The sequence below is a fragment of the Trichomycterus rosablanca genome, chromosome 26 (genome assembly GCF_030014385.1).
Source record: "Trichomycterus rosablanca isolate fTriRos1 chromosome 26, fTriRos1.hap1, whole genome shotgun sequence".
Lineage (NCBI taxonomy): Eukaryota > Metazoa > Chordata > Actinopteri > Siluriformes > Trichomycteridae > Trichomycterus > Trichomycterus rosablanca.
In genome coordinates this window covers 13,803,428-13,815,883 of record NC_086013.1, presented here as the reverse complement: position 1 = coordinate 13,815,883, position 12,456 = coordinate 13,803,428, and the positions used below count along the sequence as shown (strand labels likewise).

Below are 12,456 nucleotides of genomic sequence, written 5' to 3'. Positions count from 1 at the left end.
TGTAGCCTGGTCGTTCGGGTCTTCATGTGGCTGAAGCGTCGGCCTGATGGAAGGCACCGAAACATGTGATGGCCAGGGTGAGACGGGTCAGTGATGATTTTCTCTGCACGCTTCCTGGTTCTGGAGGCATGCAGGTCCAACAGTGTGGGCAGCTTTACACCGATGGTCCTCTCTGCAGACTTGATGATGCGCTGCAGTCTCTTGGTGTCATGTTTTGTGACAGCGCTGCCCCACACTGTGATGGATGTGGTGACGATGGACTCTATGATGGCTGTGTAGAACTGCACCATCAGCTCTTGGGGTAGGTTGAACTTCCTCAGCTGGTACAGAAAGTACATCCTCTGTTGAGCCCTCTTGATGATGGAGTTGATGTTGCTGTCCCACTTCAGGTCCTTGGAGATCGTTGTGCCCAGGAACTTGTAGGACTCCACAGCCATCACAGTCCTGTCTAGGATGGTGAGTGCTGGCAGGGTTGGGGGGCTCCTCCTGAAGTCCACGGTCATCTCCACTGTTTTTGCTGTGTTCAGCTCCAGATTGTTCTGACTGCTCCAGAGGACAACCTGATCAACCACCCGTCTATAAGCAGACTCATCACTGTCACTGATGAGACCAATGACTGTAGTGTCATCTGCAAACTTCAGGATTTTAACAGAGGAGTCCATGGAGGTACAGTCATTTGTGTACAGCGAGAAGAGCAGTGGGGAGAGTACACAACCCTGTGGGGCACCTGTGCTGATGGTTCGGGTCCCTGAAGTACACTTTCCCAGCCTCACCTGCTGTTTTCTGCCAGTAAGAAAGTCAGTTATCCACTGGCAGGTGGAGGCTGGTACGCTGAGTACATTTAGGTTTTTACATTAGTCTTTATAAAAAAAAAGTAGCTTATAAAACTTATTTATTCTAGCTACTGAATGCACTGATGTTCCAACTTTTTTCTAAAATATTGACACAATAAACTGTAATTTTCTAAGGTGGTACAATGCAGCAGGAGGCAGTTCAGACATGGGTGGTTTGGTTTGTTCTCTGCATCACAGGTTTGCTATCACCTCCAAAAATCCAAGCAAGTGAACTGGCTAGTCAAGGGTATATTGCTGCCTTCTGTCCATGTTTTCATGATCGACTCTGGACCCACCTGACAAGTGTCTAAAAGATGCCCTGGTTAATGTTTTTATTATGCTTACTATTATAAATGATGTAACACGTTCTGCTATCCATGTCTCCAGTCATAGATTATGTAGAGTTTGTCTATTTTCTCCCCTTAGCCATGTTAGTTTGGGTACTTCAGTTGTCTTCCACCTCTCAAAGACATACAGTATGTAAATTGGCTGCTCTAAATTTATTCTTGATGTGGGTGTTGCCCTGCAATGGATTGTCCACAATTTATTCTTGGCTTGTGTGTGACCATGATAGACAGGATAATGAAATAATGGAAGAAATAAATTAATGGAAATTTCTGGAAAACAGAATTGTTAAAAGTGTTCAAATTTGACAACAAACATTGAGAACCTGTAAAATTGAGAGTATTTGATGTGTCTGCATTTCTCATGTCAGTTAGTATATAGACGTACCATGGAAGTGAATTCTTGCATTTATGTTCTAAAATCTAGTGGAAAGAGTTCCTAATGAAGTTGATGCTGATACATTATTATAAAAAAGGGGCCAGCAATATTTTAGTGCAGCATTGGAGCATTATTCAGAAAGTGTGTTTGCACCATAGACTGCAGCTTCTACTGCCTTATATTTGTTAGCTGTATACAACTATGCAAAGCAAACTGGACAAAATGATGTGACTGTACATTTGGGTGCTATAAAGTCCCATCTATCCCAGTCAGTAAGCTTCAAAATTGTGACCACTGTTCCTCTTGCTGTTGCCTTTTCTCCATGTTTAACATGACATGACTTATAAGACAATTTCCATTGGGAGTTCGGTTTTTATCACTGATACACTGACTGTTTGGGGACTCCTTATTGGGCCCCATGTTAGATCTCTGTTAGTTGCTTTACCTTGCTGTACATTTTTACATAAAGTGCTAATTGCCAACACACCTTTATATATATATATACTGTATATATATATATATATATATATATATATATATATATGTATATTTATACAAGTCAACTGAGGGCTGTTTGTTTTGTAATTAATGTATGTAACACTGGTTGTCAGGACTAAAAATATAATTTTTTTTGTTGTTGTCATAACTGAGTCTTCAAGCATGTGTCAAATAGAGTTGTATATCGTCTATTAGTAATTTTTGCAACTTCACAACCACTTCAAATTCAACCAGACAGCATCTAATGTGAATGTGTGCGCTGATGTGTCGCAGTGATGCACCCCAGGATTAGACAGTTGCAGCATGGCGGGACATGATTGATGAGCCCATTCCAAATGTTTTCTTGTCCAAGTCAGTGGGAGTTTGAGTTTCCTTTGCGCATCTTAATACCAAACACAACATTAGTGTCGGATTCCCAGGGCTGGCCACCTCTCAAAGGGTTTCATTAGTCAACCCTCTGCGGCGCATAAACGCACCCGTTGCTTCAGGACATGGAGAAACGAGGGGAGAAGGGGGGAGAGGAAAGGAGAGATGGAGCGAGGGAGGGCAGGGGGCCATTAAGGGATCATCATCGTATTGTGAGCTTCCCTGCGGTTCAGAATCCGAAAGTTTGGAAACAAAAAAGGAAAGATCTTACCCTACTGGCTGCATTTTAACTGACCACAGGGAGGTATTAGAGGCGCTACATGATTCTTATACCAAATCCACGAGAAAGTCCTGATATAAAGTCTGGCTTTTTTAGTTAGTTGTCAATTCTGTCAAGCTATGACTTATTATTTTAGTATCATGTTAATGTGTATTTAAGTTAACAGAAAATATGACTGAAGCTGTATGTTGTAAATTGTTTCTTTAATTCAATCCTACAGAGATCAAAGCGGCAGCTTAAATGACACATATATACATCCTACACTTAACAATGATGCTCACGGCTAGCTACAAATCTCATTCCTACACTAATAGTTGCGTTCATCCACGCTTTTGTTCCAGCTCCTTGCTTCCCACCAGGCCCTGATGCTATTACACCCCCACATCTGCAGGGGGCTCCCTCCTCCTCTCGACCCGGCGCTCCTCATTCGCGCTTAATCAATCATGGTGTGTGGGTAATGATGCCCCGCTGCTCCCCTAATGTCTTCTGGCAGGAGGCAGCGCCGTGAGCATCGAGCTCATGCAGCTACACATATGGCCGCTGCGAGTGAGTGACAGGACCCCTTTCGTGCACTACGGAAGCCATCAGTGCTACACACACACAAACACACACACACACACAAACACACTCCCGCCAGCGGCTAAGAACTGAAAGAAACAGAAAAAGTGAGAAAGGTATTGCCTGGATGAGTTTCTTTCTTTCAGTCTCTCTCTACTTCTCTCTCTCGTTCTCAAAGTAAGATGTCAAGAACAATGCAAGGAACACATTCTGATGCCTTCCAAAAAGAATTGGGCCAGGGACACATTCTATAAGCAAATAAATGACAATAATATCACATTAAATGGGTGCCCAGGTGGTGCAGCAGTAAATTACTCTAACCCATTACTGCCAGGATCCAGGGTTCTATCGGCTAGTCGGGCATTTAGATACAGACATGAATGTTTGGGGGGTGGCCAAGGCCCAGCATTGAATTACAGCCTTGTCCAGGGTGTGTATTGGGTTGTGCCCAGTGATTCCGGGGAAAACTAGACCCATAGCAACCATGGTAAAATATAAAAATGAATCACATTTATCACATTAAATTATATTCAGTATTGTGAGGCACTGTCACCTCACAGCAAGAAGGACCTGAGTTTGATTCCCTGGGAAGCTGTAGCCTAGTGGTTAAGGTACTGGATTAGTAATCAAAAGTTTACCAGTTCAAGGCCCCACCACTGCCAGGTTGCCACTGTTGGGCCCTTGAGCAAGGCCCTTAATTGCTTAGATTGTATACTGTCACAACTGTAAGTTGCTTTGGATAAAAGTGTCTGCAAAATGCCAAAAAATGTAAATGATTTCCAGGTGGAGCGATGAAGGTCCTTTTTGTGTAGAGTTTGCATGTTCTCCCCGTGTGTGTGGGGATTTCCTTCGCGTGCTCTAGTTTTCTTCCACAGTACAAAGACCTGCAGTCAGGATAATTGTAGATACTAAAATTGCCACTAGATATGTGTGTGTGAGTGTATTTGCCCTTTGATTGACTGGTGACTTTTCCAGGGTGCTTCCTACCTCTCACCTGGTGTATTGAGACCTTGAATAGGATAAAGCGATGGTGAAACAGACATTAATAAATTAATAAATATTTTTTACAATTTTTTTTACTCACTGGTAGGTCGGTGAGTCGTGGGAATTTAAACCATATTTTATTCCATTCTCTGATCTGACAAATGTAGGTGATGTTTTAATAGTGATAATCTACAACAGGGACCAATTTTGTCACACCAAATGTCTCAGTGAAGCCACAGAATCAGTCGCTCTGGTAAGGTCCTCATCAGCCAGTGGGAATTGGAATGCAGTTGAGACTAGTGAAAGCCCATCTGTCCAGCCAAAAGGCCTCCTGATTTATGTTTCACGCTTCTTGCTGCTGCCACACTTTGCATCTCTCATCTCTCTCTCTCTTCAGCTGCACTGACAGTGAGGTAGCTTTGGCACTCGTAGAGCAATCTATCATCTGTTTAGAACGCCTCATCAACACCGACTATGCTGTCGTGCTAACACTCAGGATGGAAATTTTATGTTGTGTCGCCATATGGGTATGCTGTATAAAATCAGACGATCCAATTTAAAAAAAATAACAGTGTTCGGGTGCGACCTAGGATTGCACTTCTCATACACAAATCTCATACACATCACACAATCAATCAGTATTGACTCTCATTTATTTATTCATTCATTTTAAACAACTGCTTCATCTTGTTCAGACTTGCGATGAGTGTGGGGGCAAATGACTGGACACAGTAACAACTTAAACATACACAGAGGCGATTTACAGCAGCCAATTCACCTTCTGCATGTATAAGGTGAAAGACAAAAAGCATCCAGAAGAAACCCATGCTGAAATTAGTGGAACAAACTCCTCACATATAGCAACCAGAGGCTAAAATTAATCCAGTGTTCCCAGGACCACAGCAAAAAATACTGAAAAACTATTTAGTAACCAACATAATCTGCTTGATTATTGATATACTTTATACAGGGCCCCTTTTGTACCATTAAAGCTTTTATTTGTTAATATAATATAAAGAAATATATATATTTCTTTTTATCACTTTTTGGAAGGTCCTGGGTTCGATCTCCGGGTGGGGTGGTTTCTGTGTGGAATTTGCATGTTCTCCCCGTGTCCATGTGGGTTTCCTCCGGGTGCTCCGGTTTCCTCCCAAAGTCCAAAGACGTGCAAGTGAGGGGAATTTTAGATACAAAATTGTCCATGACTGTGTTCGATATAACCTTGTGAACTGATGAATCTTGTGTAATGAGTAACTACCGTTCTGTCATGAATGTAACCAAAAGGGTAAAACATGACTTTAAAATCCTAATAAACAAACAAACAATAATCACTTGTGTCTTTTGACAAATCTCAAAATCTTTTCCTAACAAAGACAAAATATGTAGCAGCACAAATTAAAAGTACTTAGTCATAAATCTTTTGCAGCACTGTGGTTTAATTTTGGCTCGTTTATTTTATTTAGTAAAAAAGAATTGTGGAGGAGTTCAGACAGTGTATTTAAAGTGTACATACACTCATCTCGCACTTTATTAGGTACACCTACCTAGTATATACATTTATTATTTTATAATCCACACTTACCATGCAGATGAAGTTTGTTGGTATACATGCTGTTCACTTTGTTACCTTCTGCACCCCATTCATCAATCAAATCAAAAACCCCATAGAACCATTTCTAAACTTTCTCAGCACTGCAGTGAGACTAATAAGAAAATGACATGGTAGTGTGTTCTTCTAGTATCAGTATTTCAGGTGTAGCAGTGTTGTTGGGATGTTTCAGTACTGTTTACACACATACCCCTTTATCACTAGTTTAAGACTAGACTTTTGTGCAATGTTAATTAATTCAATGTAAACTGATTTTTTTCTTTTATTACTTTTAAACTTTTAACAGATTCAGTTAGTTCAACCTAGAAGTAATTCAGGGCAGCCAGTCAGCATGAGGTATTTTTAAGATGTGTGAGAAAACCAGGTACCCATATAAAACCCAAACAGACATAAGGGAAACATAAGGGATCAAATCTAAGATGATGTGCAGCACAAACACTACCTGATGCACCACAGTTCCACTCTAAATATATAACAACATTAAAGAATCATTAGGAGTGAGCATGCAAGCTGTATTTACACCAAAGGCTCAATTAGAATAGATTCCATAGTGGCATTATTGCAGAAAATTGAAATTACATCTATATTTGAAAATGGCATCACCGATGTTCTGCTGCGCCTAAAGGCCACGTGCAACCCAAAATGCCATCACTCACTCAATGAAGCCTTCCTGTGCCATCATCAATTCACAGCACAGCTAGCTGATTCAATTAATGTTCTCTACTTCCCTCTGCTCCAGCGCAGTTTAAAAGCCATTTTGCACCGAGCTCCCTCAATGTTCCATGAAATTGGGCCAGATTGCTGCGCCGTTTAATTAAGGCAATCCTTGTTGCATTGAAATGGCTTCTCATGTAATTATCTGTCTTCTCCACTTTCCAGAAGTTTTTTTTTTCCTCTAAAGCTTTAATAAACGCTTCAAAGACACCTAATGAGAAAGCTACAGTATTGTTACAAGCATCAAAATCATTCATCTATTTAAATATTAACTAAACTAAAAGGTGGGTGTGATACCAGGTATAACATCTATTTTGTTATGAACTGTTTTGTTTAAGCTTTTTCTTCTTGCCATTCGTGGTTCTGTTGACCTAAATGAGTTCAGTTCAAATCCCTGGACTGCAGGAGCTTGTTCTTTAAGTAAGCCTCTTATAAAGCTACTTATTTTGGATTTCATTTCCCAAAATTAGTAGAAATGATATTGCATAACTTTGTTCTAGTTTAAATAAAAAGCTGTTTTTGTTGACCAGACTGCAATAAACGAGGTTAAATCAACACCGCCATCTGCTGGTCAGGAAGAAGACTTGCTGAGTTGATTCTCAAACCCAGTATAAGCTGATCATTCACGACAGGAAATGTGATTCATGCAACATTTAACATCCATTTTCTTGCTGACCGTCCTCTTCCTCTTTTATCTTTAACTATTACAAGCATAACTGTACTTGTGAGTGAGATGTTAGGTTTGACTTGGTTGAGGATCCATTTGTTCGTCCTCTTTGAAGTCCAAGGTACTCAAAGTTCAATACAAGTGCCATATTTATGCCATATTGTTTACAGTTAAAAACCAAAACAAAAGTCTCACCATCAGGGAACTCTCAACTTTTACTGGTATAATTGTGCACTTATCCTAAGACATTGGATACAGATAGTTCTATATTTAAATACGTGCTGTATTATACACTACCAACAAGCATTTTGGTACTGTTTAAAAGTATTTTATAGTTGTTTTATTTTATGGTAAAGACTCCAAGCATAATCTGTTTAAGATTTATGCCTTCTCTAAAATGCTTTTAAATTGTTGAATGTGTAAGATCCCTTTTTACATCTTTTGTCCAGCTGGGTCTTTTAAAAGTGTCTGTAAGCAGTGGAAACATCCTAATATCCTTTCAGGGATTAATAAAGTGTTATCTCAAGATCTAATAATGTTTGACAAACAGCTTCATTTTCGAGCAAGTTTTTTTTTTGTCACAGGAGGGCAGCCACCACTTCCGAACACCCACACCTCCCAATAAATGTTGAATAACCAGCCAGGAGCTAAAAGAAGCTATCAAAGATAATTTAATGAAATGTTCAATTATCTGACTGACTGACATTAAAACAGTGTTAAGATCCCAGCATTAAAAGAACAGGAAAAACATATACACAGAAAGAACTGGTTACTAAACAAAAAAAACATCTTTATGCCACCTCCTCTTCTGCCTCCTCCTCAAACTCGCCCTCCTCTTCAGCCGTGGCGTCCTGGTACTGCTGGTATTCGGACACCAGGTCATTCATGTTGCTCTCTGCTTCGGTGAACTCCATCTCGTCCATTCCTTCTCCTGTATACCAGTGCAGGAAGGCCTTTCGCCTAAACATAGCAGTGAACTGCTCAGAGATGCGCCTGAACAGCTCCTGGATGGCCGTGCTGTTGCCAATGAAGGTGGCAGCCATCTTCAAGCCTCTAGGTGGGATGTCACACACTGCAGTTTTGACGTTGTTGGGGATCCATTCAACAAAGTAACTGCTGTTCTTATTCTGCACATTGAGCATCTGCTCATCTACTTCTTTCATGGACATGCGACCTCGGAAGATAGCAGCCACGGTCAGGTAGCGGCCATGGCGTGGGTCGCACGCTGCCATCATATTCTTGGCATCAAACATTTGCTGTGTTAATTCAGGCACGGTGAGGGCACGGTACTGCTGGCTTCCTCTGCTGGTCAGAGGTGCAAAACCAGGCATGAAGAAGTGCAGCCGAGGGAAGGGCACCATGTTGACCGCAAGTTTTCTCAAGTCAGCGTTTAGCTGGCCAGGAAAACGCAGGCAGGTCGTTACCCCACTCATGGTGGCCGAGACCAGATGGTTCAGGTCACCGTATGTTGGCGTTGTGAGTTTCAGAGTGCGGAAACAAATGTCATACAGTGCCTCGTTGTCAATGCAGTATGTTTCATCTGTGTTCTCCACCAGTTGATGGACAGATAAAGTAGCATTGTACGGTTCCACTACAGTGTCTGAGACCTTAGGGGATGGCACAACGCTGAATGTGTTCATTATGCGATCAGGATACTCCTCTCGAATCTTACTGATTAGCAGCGTTCCCATGCCTGAGCCAGTACCCCCACCCAGTGAGTGGGTGAGCTGAAAGCCCTGCAGACAGTCACAGCTTTCTGCCTCCTTTCGCACCACATCCAGGACTGAGTCCACCAGCTCAGCTCCCTCTGTGTAATGGCCCTTTGCCCAGTTGTTTCCTGCACCACTTTGACCTGTTGACATGTAATATGCTTAATTTTTGTAAAATGATTCAATACTTATAAGCAACTATTCTTCAATTATTGTTAAAATGAAACAGATTATCACTACTAAATAAAAGCACATGTTTTAATTAGATTTAATTAAACTATGATAAAGATTCCAGTAGGAGTACATTATATACAAATAAATAACTGACCATTAGGTTAAAATTTTACCCACCAAATACAAAGTTGTCTGGTCTGAACACTTGCCCAAATGGACCAGATCTTACAGAGTCCATTGTCCCTGGCTCCAGGTCCACAAGCACAGCCCGGGGAACATACTTTCCACCTGTTACAGCCAAGAAAACAATTTTCAATGAAAAGTCATTGAAAGCTAGGAATTAAAGTATGTTTAACTTTAAACAGTTACACCATTATTTTAATAAAATGCCTTATTTACCTGTAGCCTCGTTGTAGTAGACGTTGATCCGTTCAAGCTGCAGGTCGCTGTCACCGTGGTAGGAGCCGGTTGGGTCGATACCGTGTTCATCACTGATCACCTCCCAAAACTATAAGAATAATAAAAGATATCAGAGGTGAGCATAATCCCCCAAATATGTGCAGATAGATTACAAGTGTTAATTGGGTTAACCGCGTCGTAAAGGCTTACGGTAAACGTCACTAAAGCCGTTAGGTTTCAGAAATTCAGGAGTCGACTCAGAATATTTGAATCAATTGAGTCGACTCAGAACAATACTTCAGGCTGAACGCGATGGCGTTGAACTTTTTGGATAAAAAGTCACCAACTATATAATAATCCATCATCAGATCTATATTGTGTAAATACTTATTGCACTTATAAATGCCGATTTTGATTCAGCTTTAAAATAAACTGTAATTGTAGTAACCTATTTTATCACTGTAAAAGGTATTCTGTCCAAACTAAAGTTTCAGTATTATTATTTCAATATCGTCTACGAGAGAAATGAAATAAATAGAAGCAGATCTAAAATACGCGCTCAAGCTGTTAAGCAAAATAAATGTGTCGACTCTTAATTGAATTCAGAGAATCAAAGAATCGACACCGTTCGACACTGACTCACTATTCAACCGATTGCAACCGTCTAAGGTAAATTACTAAGCAGTAGCATTAAAACATAACATAAACATTCGTCCTGGTGGGTCTAAAACTGGTCTTAAAATGTAGGACAAAACCTTTAGAGTGCCTTTATAGTTGCGTTAGTGCAAATACAATAAAATATAAATATGTAAACATCGCTGACAGGCTTTTGAAGTTATTGCTAAGTAACCCATTTACTTACCAAAACATGTTCAAACGTTAATTACCCAATAACTATATACATAAATAAAGGTATTTTTTCTATAGTTTAAACTTACTTTGGCACCAATCTGGTTCCCGCATTGACCAGCCTGCAGATGAACAATTTCCCTCATTGTGAAGCGTTAACGTTACAGAAACAGCACAAATTCTCCTCAGACTCCTCACCACAGCGACTGTTGACCGTTGGCCGTTGCACAGATTTATAAATGACGCCGAAATGCCTCTCGAATGTGAGTGGATAAACGACTTATCAATCACAATTTCAGCGAATTTCATTGGCTCTTTAATCCGAACGACATCATGTTGAGGATTCTGGTTGGTCTGTGTTCCGTTACCCATGGTTACAGCTTTGCTAGCCTGAGGCTCTGTATGTTGTGGTAACTGGATATACGTGTTCAATAAAATGGAGCTTATTTCTGATGTCCAGTTACTCTAAACCTGTATTTTACTGTGACAGGTTTTAGTAAGAGCATGTCTGGACTTGCTCATGCTATTGTAGGAGCTTATCCTTTTGTTTTATTCAATTTCTAATCTACAGCTATTGTTAAAAGCTTATTGTGAAAACGTATGTCATTTTAATTATTTAAAAAATCTGTAACTGAGTGATTGGAACACAAACTTTGTGTCACATGTATTTATTAAAGTGTTTTTATGTTGGTCAGGGTTGCTGTGGGTCCGGTTTCCCCAGAATCACTACAGTAACAGTACAGTAACACACCCTGGACAGGATGGCAGTTCATCATGGGGCCTTGGCCATTTCCCCTTAGACATGGCCAATCTGTCTGTATGTGGAGGCCTGACCGGGCTATAGCACCTCTCGGGATTCAAGACCTGGATCCCAGTGATACTGAGTTAGCATAATTTATTGCTGCATCACCCAGGCGCCAGTATAGAGATATTTTTTTTTAAATCTGCTTCACTTTGCTAGAAGGCTTAAACTGGGGAGGAAGTTAAAGCAAAGTGACCAAAAGCTTACTGTTAAAGCAGTAGTTGTTTAAAATAAAGAAAACTTATGGCCTAATCCTAACTTTATGGAACATCTGGACCCCAAATTGCTATAGGCAGAACTAAGAATTCAATAAAATGACATCTGCCTGTCATAATATATCAAAGATGGTTCAACCAAGTACTAAACAGTTGAGGATCAGTTGTTGATGATTTTCCATTTTTTTGTTCTCTTTGGCCATAACTAAAACATTGCATCAAAAACAATTGTCTAAGTCACTTTTTTGTGATCTAAATGTTTCTATTAGCTTCTGACTGTTCACATTCATGTGATTAGCGTGTGTGCATGTGTACGTGCATCAGGTGTTCCTCACTACCAGTGTATTTGCAAGGCACTGATGAATTATTCATCCTTGACAACAGGTCATGATGGTCATTAAGCCTGAGCTGATGGTGTGCTGACTTCATGCACATCTCTCACATAGGGCGTTGTAAAATCACTTAGCATGAACTAAGATTTGGAAGTGTTGAACTTTTGTACACTTTTCAGGTGGCATACAACTAGTGAGGTCTGAAGGAAGAAAGGTCAGAAAGGGCTTTTCCTCGTTGCTTTCCTCACTGCTGCTGCAATAATGACAACTGATGTATAGTCAAAGCACCAGGACATGAGTAGTGGATTGCGTTTAGGCCTCTAATCCCACGGTGAACTTGTTTGACTGTAAACAGTCCAGCATCAGTCTTTCTCCAGCAGCTGTGAAAATTGCTGGTTACTGCACATAATTTACAATTCTGCTACAAGGTTAAAAATTGCTGAAGTATTATTTTAACTTTATTACGTAATCCTGTCAATAATATACAGATGGTTATTCAACAGACAGGCATTCTTTGTGCTCTAGATGTAAACTTAAAGTTAGTTGGAAAGCAGCAGCTGCAAAACCGTTGCTCAGTAAATGTTAAATTATGAATGTCGGGTGGTGTATTAACTTACACAAGCTTACTCTACTGCACCCATCCTCTCCACACACAGCCTGCACTTGGCATCTTACAAATGACAGCTGACTAATGGGCAAGATGCTGGATTTGAATAGCAAATGCTAAATGTAGTCAGGATAATG

At 40.5% G+C, this 12,456-nt stretch overlaps 1 protein-coding gene across 1 annotated transcript; it reads right to left on the bottom strand.

Annotated features, from left to right (window-relative positions):
* Nucleotides 1–7,885: 7,885 nt before the first annotated feature.
* zgc:55461 (beta-tubulin family protein) lies at nucleotides 7,886–10,584 on the bottom strand. The gene is made up of 4 exons (XM_062989052.1): nucleotides 10,453–10,584; nucleotides 9,515–9,623; nucleotides 9,293–9,403; nucleotides 7,886–9,084 (listed from the first exon to the last, which is right to left on the bottom strand). Exons 1-4 carry the CDS (start codon nucleotides 10,507–10,509, stop codon nucleotides 8,024–8,026), a joined length of 1,338 nt encoding a protein of 445 aa, XP_062845122.1. The 5' UTR covers nucleotides 10,510–10,584; the 3' UTR covers nucleotides 7,886–8,023.
* Between the last annotated feature and the right edge of the window lie 1,872 nt (nucleotides 10,585–12,456).